Below are 16,680 nucleotides of genomic sequence, written 5' to 3'. Positions count from 1 at the left end.
CTTCTTGGAACCCAGATCTGTCCATCCCCCTCTCTTACTGTGTTACTGCAGACCGGTGCTCGGTGGCTGCCCTGCTCTATTTTCCACTCTCTCAAAAAAAGCAGGCTGCCAGTCAGCGGATGGATCATGTGGGAAGTTTAGCAACTGCCCGAGTTGATCACAATGGATCAGTGTTCTCACCGATATGGGGCATGCACTGCAATTGTTCCACCCACCTGATGTACCGTTAAGGCCAAGATCAGAGCCAATGTGTGTACAGAGATGGCTTTTAATAAAAGAACAGAATTCAGAAACATTTAGTTATTTGATTTACTGAACAAAAAGCAGCATGTACACAATACACATTTACAGATATTACACAAATATTATTACACAAAAGAAAACAAAACACAAAATGTCAATCTCTGTTTGGTCCAACAATACGCATTTGCTATTCTACATAAAATGATTGCACTTCTTCCTCTCAGGCCTGCTGAGTGTTCCTATTTTGCTTTCTCTCTCCTCTTTGATCAACACATAAATCTGCACTGCTAAAGGCTTAGAAATCTTTAGGTTTGAAATACTTAACACATCATACCCGTTTATATAACCACTTAATATAAAAAGTACAACACCCACCCCCCCTTCTCTCTCTCCCTCTGCAGCAGTTTAAGTTTTGGAAAAAACTATATATAGGACATTCATGAAATTAATTTAGTAACACAATTTATTACAAGGATGACCAATTATTTGGGATCCTTGCCATCATTTGTGTTAATTTTTTTATGGTGCTCCAGGACAGCTAATCTGGATATAGTGGGCTTGTCAAATGATACAACAGTAATTTAAAATGGTAAGTTAAGTTCACAACAAAAGTGAAGCTTCAATATAACAGCAGCAATATCCCAGTGTGAAACACTACCCACAAAATTGGCTAATTTAGGGCAGATAACAAACTGAAAGAAGAGTTGGACAACATTGCTACATGAGGCGGCATCCCAAAGCTCAAGTCACTTGAAACTTGTGTACAGAAACGATCATTTCACAATGCCATAAAATGATAAACATTTCTTTCAGTGATTGACAATCACGGTTCAAAGTATATAGGGATAATTTTCAACTCCAAAGCCTGGGCAGTAACCTGATGGAGCATGTCACTCCGCAGCAACGGTGGTAGCTGCTCACTTTATCATCCCATTGAAATCAGTGATTTGAAGATCAGGCACATTCTACAACAGATGGACAAAAGTCCATTAGGCTACCATGCAGCCGAGTATGACCCCAATGGCATTTATATGCTGTAACATCAGCAGTAATGCCTGCACACGCCCATGAAACAATAAACCAGAAGGGAAAACATGAAGGGAGAGACTTTGGGATCCCAATAGCCCAATTAAAGTAGCTTTTAGTGATGAAATGTTATAGGCGAGAAACACAAACAGGGATCTCCAAATTTATGCCTTGATATGCACTCAGAACCAGCTTTGAAACCAAAAGTTTTATAAGAAACTACAGTGAACACTACTATAGTGTTGCCACAGCTGTAGTATCACTTTTCTTGTGGTCACTCTAAATGCCAAATCAACTTCCTAACTTCAAGCCAGTCAGTCAACTGATAAGCTCGTGGAGGTCAGCCAGCATCTGTGAAAGGTCACAGACCTGAAACATTCACTCTGTTTCTCTCACTATAGATGCTGCCTGACCTGTCACGTAATTTCAGCATTTTCTGTTTTTATTTCAGATCTTCAGCATCTGAAGTGTTTCACTTTTGAGATAATCTCATGGTTTGGTTAGGAAGGAGCATCAGTTAGTAGATAGTTAGATGCTTAGATAGTAGACAATGTAGTTAGATACTCATTTAAAATTTAACCAGATTGGGTTGATACAAATTAAATATAGTTTTCTTTAAAATCACTGCACAGCTTTAAACAGTTCAAGAAAATGGCTTTAGAGATTGCAGCTGCAAGCTTAAGGAAACAGGGCACAAATCACTTTAAAGGGCATTATCTACATTATATGGAATTTAACTTTTCTTTTCCATTCACAATAGAATTTTTCAGTAGGATCATAAAATTGATAGGGCAAATGCTTTGCAAAGTTAATTTGTGTCTTGGACCGAGATCAACACTACTGAGTCAGTCGCTCTCAAGGTTAGTTGACAATGATGTAAAACAGTTAACTCCAGTATTTTAACAGGAAATTGGGCCATTTTATGAACCTCAGTTGTAAGGTGTGAAATAAAAGCAGCAAAAAAAAAAGTCATGATCTTATTGAAAGGCAGAGCAGTCTCGAGGAGCTGTATAGCCAATTCCTGCTCCTATTTCTTATGATCTTAAAACACAATACACAAATTTCATATAATGCAGACATATAAAATTACAAGAACAGTTGCTTTTAAACTGGTTCTTGACCTTTGATGTATTGCTAAACAGACTCATCACTTTGCTCCTTCTGTAGCATCACTAATACCGTACCATTTCCATAAAGCTCAATGAGCAACAATACATTCTTACCTACCCTTAACAATCAGAGCACATGTAAATATCTCAAATCCCATAATAATATCTTCACTTATGATGTTTTAAAACAGCCATAAACCCAATCACTTTCTGTTTACAGATCTAAGTAAGCCAATGCTTCGGTCTCCATTCAAAGAACACATACCCATTAGAACTAAGAGAGAGCATTGTAGGCATTGATATATTACAACAGTCTCTTACGTTGCATCCAACACCTAACCAGAGCCAAACGTCCTTTAACAAGGGCAGGTGTTAACAGGTATTTAGGCTATTCAAAAAACATGATACGCTTTTCACTGGGGTTAAACTGGCTGAACAGCCAATGGCATTAGATAATGCATTTTAATATGCTACACAACAAAATAGTTGTTCAAATTTCTGTTCATGCATTAAAAAGTTACATTTACTTTCTACACATGTATTATTGCACTCCATGTCTTTGTTAGAAATAAGACCAAGAACAATGCAATGCATTGGGCACATGGAGCAAATATATTCTTCTCCCTGGATACACAAGAAGCATTCTTAATCCTCTTTCCAGGAAGATACTCGTTAAAATTCTATTGAGGGAGGTTATTATACACATGGGTGGTTGCAAACTTGTAGAAATCCAAGTACTTGAAGGTTTCTGTTAAATTGCTGAGTCCAGATCTATAATATTTGAATGACTTCCCTTCTGTGGAGGGGAAGCATTCAAACAGCTGTAAGGCTGTGACGAATAGACCCAAATATGTTTTCTGTAAGGACCCAGCACAGTGAAGAGGATCACGCCAAACCAAAATTAAAGGAAAAAAAAGCTGCTTCTATATTTAATACGAATCGCTGTCTTAGAGTTTTTGTCCTAGATCTGTATAAGTACAGCAATTGAAACAGAACTTCAACTGAAGCTATAAAGTGACTGCATGGATTATCTGATGGTAAATAAAGGATACAGAGGTTTGCCTCCAAGTGTCTATTTATAGTAAACAGACATATTCACCTGGGGGAAGGAGGATGCAGGAATATTTCCAGTTCCTCTGGTCTGAAAAATCATAACCGTTGCTCCCAATTGTCACTGCAGTAGACTGGTAATGTAATTTGAGCTTTCCCCCATCACTGTACTGACCTTTCAATCATTATGCTGCACATAAAGCAGCCTACTCCCCTTAATTCAAATTGTCAATTCATTCAAATTTCTATTAACATTACATTCCCAATTTGCAATTTTATTTATATCATAACTCAGATTACTGAATCATTCAATTTTTATATGCAAAACTTGGAAGTAGATTATATTAAAATGTGAACTCAGCACACTGTGTTTCAAATAAAAACAGAAAATGCTGGAAAAGCTCAGCAGGTCTGGCAGCATCTGTGGAGAGAGAAACAGGGTTAATGTTTCGAGTCTGTGGATCATACGAACTCAAAACGTTAACTCTGTTTCTCATTCTACAGATGTTGCTGAGATTTTCTAGCATTTTGTGTTTTTATTTCAGATCTCCAGCATCCGCAGAACATTGCTTTCATCACATTGTTTCAATGACAGCATATTGTCAACATGGGAATAAAATACCATGCTCGGTGTAGCCTTAGTGAAAGCTGTGGGCACAGCAGTTCTGTTCCCCTTTAACAAAAAAATGCCCACAGAAAACAGAATCTGACTTGATGGATTCAATTTTACATATTTGGCAGCAAAGTTCCATGTGCCAGATTGAGACCAATTTATACAAGAGCTAGTGCATGTACAACATAAGTGTACCATAGCCAGACAGTACTATTTAATTCCCAAGTTCATTAACCTCTTCAATCTATCTTAATCAGGCATGTCAATGTTGAGCTTTTGAGGAGGGACAAAATATTTCCCAGGACTCTGGGTGATCACTACTCCAGTCTTTTTATGGAATATTGGGGCTATCTTTGCAGGCTCTGGTACAGGCATCTCCTCAGAGTCTTCACTGTCATCATGGTGAAGTTCATATGAAATGTTTCCATATTCCCGCAAGAAAGGAAAAATCTCCAGAAGGAACTGACAGAAGTCTTTACGGATTCCGAACCACCCTACAAAAATAACAAAATTAGCAGTCGTGAGAAATTTCAACGGTCCTTCTCAACACTGGATAGTTGGCAGCTCTAATAAGAGTCAATCAATTACATTAATGCAGTTGACTTAGGTTTGGAGTACAAACATTTTTTAAGAGTAGAAAATGTTGAGTTTTTGAGTTTCAAATTGCAACAATTCAACGATGAATTCTGGACTCACAATTGAGGTTCTGAACCCCAGCCCATGTCCAACGTGGTTTCATCAGAATTCAGCAGAGTCAGTATATAAACAAAGTGGCATTCTGCTCGGAAGAAAAGGGCTCATTCCTGACTTGAACAGTTGAAACAATGGCCCAAAGCTTCCGATCAGATTCGGAACCCCTGTGTCCGACTCTGATCAGATAGAAAACTACCCACTTACCTGCATACATTGAAAAGGCTCCGACTTCCAATGGAGGATCCTGCAGAACTCCCTCAGTGCAGGAATTCTCTCAGAGAACAGAATCTGTGCAGGAGACACGCTCCCTTTTCACAGCACTAGCTGCCATATTCTGGTAAGTGTTTCAAGGTCCCCAAGCTTCTGTGTGTGACAGTGAGTGCATGAGTGAACATGCGAGTGAATGGGTGAGGGTGCAGGTGTGTAAGCGGGTAGGCGGATGAGGTAATGGGTAGGTGGCAGCTGGGTAAGTGTGTGGGTGGGTTGGGAGGTAGTCAGGTCGGGAAAGGTTGTCAGGACGGGGGCTAGTCAGGTCTGGTCAGATGGTGAAGGCTAAACAGGTTGGGTCGTGGGGGGAGAGTTGGGGTGTCAGCTGTATCGTTACCCAGGGGTTAGACTAGAAGCATAGAACACTACAGCACAGAAAACAGGCCATTCGGCCCTTCTAGTCTGTGCTGAAATATTATTCCGCTAGTCCCATTGACCTGCACCTAGTCCATAACCCTCCAGACCTCTCCCATCCATGTATCTATCAAATTTATTCTTAAAACTTAAGAGTGAGCCCGCATTTACCACATCAGATGGTAGCTTGTTCCACACTCTCACCACTCTCTGAGTGAAGAAGTTCCCCCTAAATCTTTCCCATTGGCAAAAATTTACAATTCATAAGAAATGAACATTCAGGTCTCATTATCGTAATGAGCCACTGCACTTCCTATTGTGACAATAAACATCAAAATGATGGGAGAGAGAGTAAAATTCTAACACACGTAGATACTTACAGTGATTACCTCCTTTCTGTCCAAAGGTTGTTGCCATTAATGTTATCAGAGAAAGCCAAAGAGGGATGAAAATAGGAATATATGAAAAATTATTGTGACCATCCAGTTTATGAACCAAAAGAATCTGGGGAGAAAAAGAAAAATCATGAGTGCTTGTAGGGAGAGGCTGCACACTCCACACGGGGCAAAGAGGAATCACACATGTGGGTGTACTATCTCAGCAGTATGATTTGGAAAGTCTAGGTTTGCAAGCTCGCCAAATGCGTGACAGTGAAAAACACTTTCAAATCCAAGTATCAACTGACAGCTGAACTTCTCCTAGAATATAAATTAGCCGGATTGCTTGAGGAAGGAATGCCCATTGGGATATTAGGAGCAATAGTCAAAAGGACATACAGGCAGTTCTGTGCATCCCTACAAAATGACAACAGAGATCTGGGGTGGGTAGGTGGAAGATCATATGGCCAAACTCAGCTAAGATATATGGGAGGAAGACAGCTGAACTGAGGTTTCATGATTCAAGTGCCTTGTCACTGCAGCTTCCAAATTTCTACTGACCATTTCGCTTTTAAGCATCACTAGCGAAAACATAATACTTGTCAAACCGTTTTTGTGCTGGATTAATCAAGTAAGCTGGCAAAGTGAAACTTAACCCTGAAAATTCCCTCAATGAATGAAACTGTCCACTAAACATCAATATATCTTCAGCAATGAAAATCAGATCAATTGATCACTTTAAAAGCAGTGACGCTTTAGTAATTGAAGAACACAATGACCCCCATTACCAAAACCAAGTTGCATACCTCAAAGGTCAAAAGCGGAACAACAATGGTCATCCAACTGATAGCCATTGTAACGTGAGTCCGTCTTTGTTCAGCTATCACGTCCATAGACCGCAAGAAAAGTACTGACCACACAATGTAGTAGAGCACCACTAGGCAGAGAAACGACATCAGGATCCACAAAGGAACACAGACCACCTACAAAAAAATCAGCAACGTCTGGCTGAAGAAATTACATTGGCTTCAAAACTAGTTTTCCCGCATTTACACATTTTCTCACCGCAGCGATTTGTGCAACCTACGATGTTTGGTTATTCTACGCCTGTTAACAACTTTGCAGACATAACAACAGCAACTCATATTACAATCCCATGCACAGAACATCACAATCAGCTAACTTGCTTCATGGGCCTTGTAAGCTGCTTATTACAGATTGTGCATGGGTATTTGCTTCCCCATAAGCAGCTAACCAATTTATCTGCATAGCTTTTTGCAGCCAGCAGAATAAAACTTTCCAAACCTAACATATAATGTTAAGCGATGTAGAACCTCCTGAAGCAGCTTATTAACATGAGTTCCTATGCCAGTGAATGGAGTGTGTGCTGAATATATGAACAGCCAGCTGTACCTATATTTAGCTCAAATTGTACTCATCGGAAATGTTTCAACAGGCAGGTCATGTCCATGTTAAGAAACACAAGTATTCAATACTAGTGATGGACTGTGGAAGGGAAGCTGCAGTCAGATTCAATTTTGACCATTAAAAGGGATGAGAATATCTTTAAAACAGGAAGATAACACAAGCACAGAAGGAGACCATTCAGTCCCTCCTGTCTGCTCCACATTTCAATTAGATCATTGCTGATTTTTACCTCAATTTCATTTGCCTGCCTTAGGTCCAAATCTCATGATATTTACCCAATAAAAAATCTACTGATCACAGGGTTGAAAGTCCTTAATTGTCCCCCTGCATCTACAGCCTTTTGGGGGCGAGGGAGGGTGGGGGGGGTTAAAGTTCCAAAATTCTATTTCTTTGCGTTGAAAAAGTCCTTCCCAGTCTCCCTCAACTTAGCTCGAATTTTAAGATTATGCCTCCTTGTTCTTGATTCCCACACAAAAGAAATGCAAAGCAATCAATAAAAGAAAAATTACCAGCCAAGGCCACTTGATGATTTCATCCAGTCTTAGTGCAATGAATATGAACTGAAGAATGTTCACAGAACACAGGATTTCTAACTGGTAACCAGAGTAAAAAGGAAAAAAAGGAAATGTAACAAAAATATTACTCAAGTGTTCATAAAACATTTTAATATGGTTAAAAGTGCATACTATACAATTTATCTGTAATATCAGTAATGCGATAAAACTTTAAATTTAATCCATCATGTTAGACAGCCAGGTTTTGTTTATAGTAACAGACATGTGATAGCCAAAAAAGGTTCTAACTCCATTGATCAGCTTAGAGTGTGAAAGTTATTCTGATCAAATCATATTTTTATATGAGCATTCTGCAGCAAAGCACAATGCAGTAGTCTGTGTAGCATATTTTAACAACAATGACTTGCATTTATATAGCACCTTTAACATAGGGAAACATTCCAAGGTGCTTTACAGGAACGATTATCAAACAATAATTTGACACCGAGCCACATAAGGAGATATCAGGACAGATCACCTAAAGCTTGATCAAGGAGGTAGACTTTAAGGAGCTATCACATCAAATAAAGAATTAACATGAGTAAAAAAAACATCTGTAAGCAAGTATATCCTACCTCCAAAGACCTATCATGTCGAAATCCCCACACACAAGCAGCTACCGACACTGGAGACACAAAGAACAGCGGCATGAAGACGAGCAGCCAGAAGTGGGTACCTCGCTCAATCCGGTCACACACCAGAACTTCAAACATCAACAATAATAGGTGGATTCCCACAGCTATAAGCATCGCTTTAAATTCCACACAGGTTTCTCCCTCAGCCCTGTATTAAAATAGAAATAAACACCAAGAACAAAGAATAAATTAGGAAGCATTTTCACTTTCACACAAGGTGAACCTTTCAGTAAACTTATTAATGTAATCAATTAATAGAGATTAAATAAGAATTTGGAGCATCACTGTTTTTTTTAAACTTTAAAAGCAGAGAAATGAGACTAATTGGATAGCCCTTGTAAAAGGCTGGCATAGGCACGATTGACCAAATGTCTTCTTTCTGCGCTGTATCATTCTACAATTAATAATAACCTGTATTTATATAGCGTCATAAAGGATATAAAGCGGCCCAGGTGCTTCTCAAGACTATTACCAAACAAAATTTAATTAACCTTCACATTATGCCACAATGGAATGTTTTGAATTTTGAATCCAGGCGATAGCTAAGTATCAAATTACTTTTGTTATTGTGTTGTAGAACTTCCAGTGTATACCAAAAGGTTAAATATTCAACATACTTCAACCATAATAGTGACAGCTTGGAAGAAAAACTACTTCCAAGATGTAGCAGGACATGTATAGTTGGTTAATCAGTCAATTAGTTAGTTTATCTGCTTTTTTTTTATTAAACATGGCCACAGAGTTGGCTTTTCTGGGTTTGAAATCTTTTCAACAATATTTTGCTCCACAGGCTTAGGGTTTGATCTTACAGCATCTTATGCCCTGAGAAATAGGTTCAATGAGGAAGTAGATCAGAATGCTGAGTGCACCAATGACAGTCTGAAACAAAATGATTCCCTGACTGTCGCCTGCTGCTCGATCTTAGAGAGGCCAGAGGGAGGAGAGGTAGATAAACAGGGAGTAGTGGCATCTTTTATGAATGGCCACTCTTGCTGGCAATGATAAGAAAACTTCAGTATTTTAAATACATCCCGATTTTCTGACAGGAGAAACCAAAATTAATTATCTAGCACATTGGCAATCAGATCTAGGGGGCAAGCCAGTTTCACTGAGTATGTGTCATCAGCCCTCACAGTGCACAGATACTACGGAAGCAATACACCGATGGGATGTGTGCGTGTGTGTACCCATGCACATGTGCAAAAGCAGGTGATATTTGCATTAATAATAAACAGCAAATCATGAATATATTTCTAAAAAAAATGATCAAAGAATGAATTCAGTGACTTTGCATTAAGTATAGCCTGTTTACAAAAAGTTGTCAATATTTCTCATGTCTTCCCTTTTTCTTTCCACAATTTTCACTCCAGTGACTCTACATCAAAAGGCAAATGGTACCAACCATTAAATCTTCAGGACTGTAGGGAAAGGCCAAGGGAGTGAAATAGTTGGATTTTTTTTCAAAGAACCAGCACAAGCGCAAAGGGCCGAATGGCCTCTGTTGTGCTGTAAGATTGTATGAATCCACAATGAGGGACGAGGAATAATGTGGTGCATAGGGTCCAGTGGATAAGCACACAGCTCTGTCATTTCTAAGAGCCAAGGTGTTCAAATCCAATGAAGACTAATGAGACGTCTCTTCTTTCTGTCAGATATTAAGATCCCAAGTGAGGAGTTTCGAGATAATCCGCACAGAATTCCTAGAAAGCCCGCACTAAATAACACAAATCTGCCCACAATTTGGCACAAACCTTCTGAGACCACAAGATAGTTTCTGCAGAAAATAGGAAGGCTCATCCTGGTGCAACACTGCCTAAAGCACTGTGCTGAACCACAGCAAAAGGAGCCTTATTCTGCACCTGTCCATGTTCTGCAGGACCCAAAGAGCTCAATGCTAACACTGGGAGAGTAAAGCAAGAATAAAATGGTCCCATTTCTCTCTTAGCTGAAACATGAAATCAGAAAGACAAAAATCAAACAACAATGCAAAGGCAAAATTCTCTGGATGCTAGAAATCCGAAATAAAAACAGGAATTGCTGGAAGTACACAACAGGTGTGGCAGCATCTGTGGAGGGAGTTCTGATGAAAAGTCATTGACCTGACACATTAAAACTCTCTCAATAGATGCTCCCAGACCTGAATATTTCCAGAATTTTCCGTTTTCCGTTCATATTATAAAAAACAAACATCTGCTGGCTACAGCCCGTTAACAGGATTTCATCTAGAGCAGCAAAGTTAAACTCAGTTCTTTGGCCCCTGAAATATGATGGCATTTCATTGCTTCCTATGATGACAAACTTAATAACATAAACCATAGCTGGCTGGAGGCTATAGTCTCTACTGAATGATCCCCTCCTAGGCATTTTTCAAATTAAACCTTCAAGCTGCCTTGGTGAATTCTGGGTGGCATTATCAATATACTCACTAGTCGCTAGAAGCATCACACTTGCAGTCACTCCTCACCTGTACTGTGGATTCCGTGCCCACACTCCAGTTCCCACTGAGGCTCCTATGATCACCATGAGTTTCCACAGCCAGACAGGCGTAAAGACTGCCCAATAACTCCACTGGATAATCCCATCCAAGCGGAGAGAAAGCAAAACAGAGAACAGTAGCAGGCAGGCATATATCAGGAACTTGCTGCAACAGAGAGAGAGAGAGAGAGGGAACAAGACAGCTGTCGTTATGGATTTAGAAGACACAAAAGAAATGCACTGTAGAATTCTAACTCACCTGCCAGTTAGTAAATATGCATTGCTTAATGAATGACAGTTTCACATACTGTTTAATAAGGGTGAATAAGAAGAAGAAGAATAAGAATGAAACTCTCAGACAGACACTTCTGCTTATAGAAGAATATACAGATAGGGTTAGATGCAGCAGGGAGGAAGTTTGCGTGGCGCATAAACAGCTCCATGGACCAGTTGGGCCAAATGACCTGTTTCTGTGCTGTAAAATGCCACATAATTTTTTTATATAACAAGAGTCTATGTAAATGGATGGCTTCTGATTTTGTCACTGGTGGGTAAAATATCAACAACTTCCTCGGATCACTAAGCAGCCTTCATAAAGGGTTCATGAGTACAGCCTTGGCATTCACTGAACCGAAGTGAGGTTCCTTTGGTTCATTTCACACCAGGTGTTAATTTCACAACAGGTGGGTAGGTTATTTCTACTCGAGTTCAATAGCATGAGGCTACACAAATAGGAACGACATCCTTCTGTTTATTCTCAGCATATATATACAGAAGTAAAATGCCCACAATTCTTCTCATTGCCCTTGTAACATAATACTTGGCAATGACTATTGTGAGAACAGATGTTTTTTTTAAATATTTTTGGGGAATATTGTGTTATTCTGTGAAGGCAGCTGCATGTCTGTGTATATCTGTGCATGCGTGTGCATGATTTAATTAAGCTGGGGAAGGTTACTAGAAAACAAGTTGCCTAGGGGGTTAAAACATGAAAGGGTAGAGGCATTAGGTTTGAGATACAAGTGAATAGGTTGGATCTAACATTTGAATTTTTAATTAAGTTGAGAGTTTGTTTGAATATCAAAGGGAAGTCAGAGGTGACAATCAACATGTTGGAATCTTGCAGGAGTTCCATAGGTAAACAAAAGAGGGTACACTACATTTTACTAACCCGAAAGCAGAGACAAACTAAAAACATGAAAGATTTTATATTTGGAAGGATTTGAATTTCAGAGAGATGTGAGAACAATGGAACCTGAGATGAAAGGTGGGGGGGGGAAGGGTATTTTGGAGATACTGTGGAAAGCTGTAGGCTTTAGCTGTGGGTTGTTGGCTGTGTGAGGACGACTTCCTGGAAACAGCTCTAGGCTGGGAAAAGATGCAGTTTGAAGCAGCCATCCTGTCAAGCCAGGAAAGTCTTGGACTGCAAAAAGCAAGTGTCTTCTGAAGTTTTGGATTGCCACAGCAGAGTGGGAGAGAGTTTAAGTGGTCGTGTGGTATGCCTTTATTAAAGCCACAGCAGTTTGCCTTGGGTAATATTACTGGATTTTTATAGTTAAACGTCTATAAGGGTGTGTTTCCTGGAAGGTGTTTACTTGTGGGTCTGACCAAGTAGGGAGTCTTTTGAGGGAATGTTTTGTTAGACTAATTTTAACTGTGCAACTGTAATCTTGTGTGCTTAAGTTTTCTTTTACTCTTGCTAATAAAACTTTACTCTTAATTTTTAAAATCCCAAAAGTGTTACTGGACTTCTTGCTGCTGAGATCAGTACATTTTCTACTTGTTTTCAGAATTTAAAAAAAGGGCATGACCCATAAGCCAAGTTTTCCACTGGAATTTGGTTTGTGCGGCAATAAACGTCGGCTGTGGTCATAACATTATCAGAGGCAAGTGGCAGAAGTAACTTCTATCGATTAGGAAATTTTGGTGAACACCTTTTGAAGGAAGATATATATTCATATCCATAGATTTCACTGCAATCTGTATGACTGAAGCAATGCACATGAAGTGCACCATTTCCTCCTCTGGCATTAAGGAAGCCGTTCATTTTAATTGAACCATCTGGTCTTTCCAACCCCCAGGGATCTATTTGTCTTCATCATCAATGATGCTTAAGCCACAGCACCCTCTGGCTATATAAACCTTTATCCATTACAGTCAATATAATAAGCAACTTATATGTTGCGCATTTCTGGTATTTCCTGCATGCTTTCCTCAGAACACACATGCATCTGCTTCAACTAATGACTGATCTCAAAACTTGAACTGCAGGAAGATTTAAGAGCAGCATCAGTAACTACCAGAAGACAAAGAAGACAACAGCCATTGATAAACACTTCCACTTAGCACTTGTATCTCTGCCTAATAATTCATACTATTTCCCCAAAGACTCACAGGAACAAATCTTCAAGCTGATAAAGTCAGACATATTATAGATCTTAACTGGCTCTCTTAATTTTGATTTTGATCTTGATCTGAACACACACACCCAATTTCTGTAATTTCCTAAAATTTTTACGGTATCTCAAATTCGGACACTATCTCTCAACACCCAGGATATGATCAATTATCCCCAAAGTTTGGTCCCAATGTAAAGGTGCAAGATCTTTTAGAGAAGACACTTCAAACAGTTGTGTATTATTTTAGTGTGGCATCAGGCTGAGTTTAAAAGGTGCAAACACTGTCTGCAGTATCTCTTGGATACTTTATATAAGTACAAGGTTTGTAAACATGCTCAAGTGTGCAGCCACTCTTGGTTACACTTTCAAAACATTCTAACATCAACCAGCTAAACCTGAGTCTCTGTGCGTGTTTATAAGTTCCCTTGGTGGCAGTGTGCAATTCACAGCAGCAGGCAGCCTGCAACATACCAATGGTCTTGCCAGCTGCAAGCCACTCTCTGTAGCTACTACTCTCAGATTGCTAGTGCAGAATACCCAACTATATTAGGACAGCCAGTGCACCAGAATGACCTCTTCTCAAAAAGTCAAAAATCTTAGCTTTTTGGAGGGAGGTCCTGACAGAGAGAGCCCGCAGTGTCTAATTATCTTTATTTTCAGACCCAAGACACTTAGGTTCTTGTAGGAGGGTCTAAATCACCTAAACCTGTAAACCATCCAGTCTGCCTGTCACTGTTCACTGACGCACATTAATTTTAAAAATGATTTGGAAGTAAAATCACGTAACAATCAAACGAACCAAGATACATGTGTATTTTTAATTCCCAAATCCTACCAAATTGACAAAAGGTTCCCTAACACATCCAAAGCCTTCTTCTGGAACTTGGGGCTACTGGGACTTGCACAACACTGTGATGCACCAGAACTATTCTGCTTATATGCCCTCTGAACTGATGCTGAGAAGCACGAGAGATAACAATGTGCACACCTCTCCACACAAACACAAGTAAAATACTGTGGATGCTGGAAATCTGAAAGTAAAAACAAAAAATGCTAGAAACACGCAATAAGTCAAATAGGATCTGTGGACATTTCATCACGCCTGGTGTCAGTTCCTTGAGAGCTAATCCTGAAAGATGTCTGGTCGCGGTAAAACCGGAGGCAAAGGGTGCACCAAGGCTGAGACTCACTCCTCCAGAGCTGGTCTCCAGTTTCCCGTCAGCCGTATCCATCAGCTGCTGCGCAAGGGTCACTATGCTGAGCATGTCAGGGCCAGAACCCCCATCTACTTGGCCGCCGTCCTCAGCTCCCTGACGTCCGAGATCCTCGAAATGGCCGGCAACACGGCCTGGAACAACAAGACCACCCGCATCATCCCCCACCACCTGCGGCTCGCCATCCGCAACGGCGAGGGGCTCAACAAGCTGCTGGGAGGGGTCACCATAGCCCAGGGCAGAGTCCCTGCCCAACATCCAGGCTGTGCTGCTGCCCAAGAAAACTGGCCACCCCAGCAAGGTTTATGCCTGAAGGGGCGAGATCGGAAAAAGAGCCACTGGCAGGAGGCAAAACAAGTCCGACAGTGTAACTATTCTTCTACCTGTTGCTGCTCACTCTCCACCCAGAAAAATGGCTCAGAACTCAGGAAATCATACAGGCTTTAATTGGGGTACCTGAAATTATAATCCATATATTATAATCCACATGAATTATAATCCATAGAATTGAGTTTTGGCTCAATTGGTTGCACTTTCGCTTCTGAGTTCAAAGTAACTCAGAATTTGGCAAGATTTGGGAATAAGCATGCGGCCTTGTCAGTGTCTTTTTGGTTTGTTTGATTGTCACGTGCATTTGTTGCAAAAACAACAGTGAACGGTGTCAGGCAGACTAGACGGTTTACAGGTTTAGGCAACTTGGACCCTCCTGCAAGGGTTTAAATCCCACTCCAGCATTTGACCAGAACAATAAAGAATGTGACTCTAGTGCAATACTGAAGGAGTGCCACACTGTCAGCGATGCCAACTTTTGGATGAGACATTAAACTGAGGCATTGTCTGTCCGGTCACCTGGACATAAAAATTCCCACGGTACCATTTTGAATGATAGGCAGGTTATCCCCAGTGCCCCAATATTTATCCCTCAGTCAACAAAACGAAAAAGACTATCTGGTCATGATCACATCGCTGTTCCCGGGATCCCTGCTGATGGCTGCGTTTCCGACATTCCAAATGACTGCAATTCAGAAGCTTTTCAATGGCTGTGAAATGCTTTGAGGCGTCTGGCGATCGTGAAAGGCGCTATATAAATGCAAGTGTTTTGTTTTATTATTACACATCGCTCAGCTAGTATTGAACCAGTAGCATTGGCTAATCATCACTTTATGAATTGGATCAATAAACATTCATGTGCATTTTTTTTTTAAATATAAAGTTGCTATTATTTAAAAGAATGTTGTTGCAATCTTGGGGGTTCCTGGTGTAGAAACAGCTGTAGAAACTAGGCTGAAACCAGGATAAAACTGTGCAGTTTTACTTTTGTTTTTATTTTTCTTAAGCGGGCTGGACATCTGCAGCCAGAGATTCCTCTAATTCCGCTTCCTCGGCGCAAAAAATACCTGGTGCAGCAGAACATCAACCGGGACCGGCTGGCTGGCAGCACAGACCAGGCAGCTACACCAACCCGAGCCCGAGGCTTCAGTGCTGCGCATTCGGCCTACCTTACATTCTCCTTCCCTTTCCGCCCGGCACCGGCCTCTCGGCCCCCCCATTCCCCCCCGCCCCGAACGGAAATGAAAACCTGGCGCTTTCTTTACCTGGGGTTGAAGTCCTGGAAGAGCCCGCGGAGATTCATGGCTCTGCAATACCCAGAACAGGTCGCTGTGGAGCCGGCTTCAATTGCTCTCTGCTCCCTGGCTCCTGCTCCCTAGAGACGGTGTCATCTATAACCCCGCCCCCCCCTCCTCTCTCTTCCCCCCCTCTCCTCTCCTCCCCCCCCCTCTCTCCTCCCCTCTCTCTCTCCTCCCCTCCCCTCCCCTCCCTCTCTCTCCTCCCCTCCCCTCCCTCTCTCTCCTCCCCTCCCCTCCCTCTCTCTCCTCCCCTCCCCTCCCTCTCTCTCCTCCCCTCCCCTCCCTCTCTCTCCTCCCCTCCCCTCCCTCTCTCTCCTCCCCTCTCCTCCCTCTCCCTCCCCTCCCCATCCCTCTCTCTCTCTCCCCTCCCCATCCCTCCCCTCCCCATCCCTCTCTCTCTCCCTCCCCTCCCCATCCCTCTCTCTCTCCCTCCCCTCCCCATCCCTCTCTCTCTCCCTCCCCTCCCCATCCCTCTCTCTCTCCCTCCCCTCCCCATCCCTCTCTCTCTCCCTCCCCTCCCCATCCCTCTCTCTCTCCCTCCCCTCCCCATCCCTCTCTCTCTCCCTCCCCTCCCCATCCCTCTCTCCCTCCCCATCCCTCTCTCCCTCCCCTCCC

General features: G+C 41.4%; 1 protein-coding gene across 2 annotated transcripts; it reads right to left on the bottom strand.

Annotated features, from left to right (window-relative positions):
- Window positions 1-295: 295 nt before the first annotated feature.
- On the bottom strand, window positions 296-16,169 carry tmem185 (transmembrane protein 185). 2 transcript variants are annotated; one of them, XM_078547645.1, is made up of 7 exons: window positions 16,033-16,169; window positions 10,814-10,990; window positions 8,290-8,497; window positions 7,670-7,753; window positions 6,539-6,715; window positions 5,736-5,859; window positions 296-4,535 (listed from the first exon to the last, which is right to left on the bottom strand). In XM_078547645.1, exons 1-7 carry the CDS (start codon window positions 16,068-16,070, stop codon window positions 4,291-4,293), a joined length of 1,053 nt encoding a protein of 350 aa, XP_078403771.1. In that variant the 5' UTR covers window positions 16,071-16,169; the 3' UTR covers window positions 296-4,290. The 2 variants fall into 2 exon arrangements, with proteins under 2 accessions (XP_078403771.1, XP_078403772.1); XM_078547646.1 differs by lacking the exon at window positions 6,539-6,715.
- Window positions 16,170-16,680: the final 511 nt, after the last annotated feature.

This window comes from Cetorhinus maximus, chromosome 8 (genome assembly GCF_964194155.1).
Source record: "Cetorhinus maximus chromosome 8, sCetMax3.hap1.1, whole genome shotgun sequence".
Taxonomy (NCBI): Eukaryota; Metazoa; Chordata; class Chondrichthyes; order Lamniformes; family Cetorhinidae; genus Cetorhinus; species Cetorhinus maximus.
This window is presented reverse-complemented; position numbering and strand designations above follow the sequence as displayed.

Bases quoted from the DNA above. Each gene is read 5' to 3' on its own strand.
- tmem185 (XM_078547645.1), bottom strand. From the start codon at position 16,070: ATGAATCTCCGCGGGCTCTTCCAGGACTTCAACCCCAG. The intron at 10,991-16,032 runs GTAAAGAAAGCG...TCTCTGTTGCAG, and splicing joins TTCCAGGACTTCAACCCCAG to CAAGTTCCTGATATATGCCT. The intron at 7,754-8,289 runs GTAGGATATACT...TCTGGTTACCAG, and splicing joins GACATGATAGGTCTTTGGAG to TTAGAAATCCTGTGTTCTGT.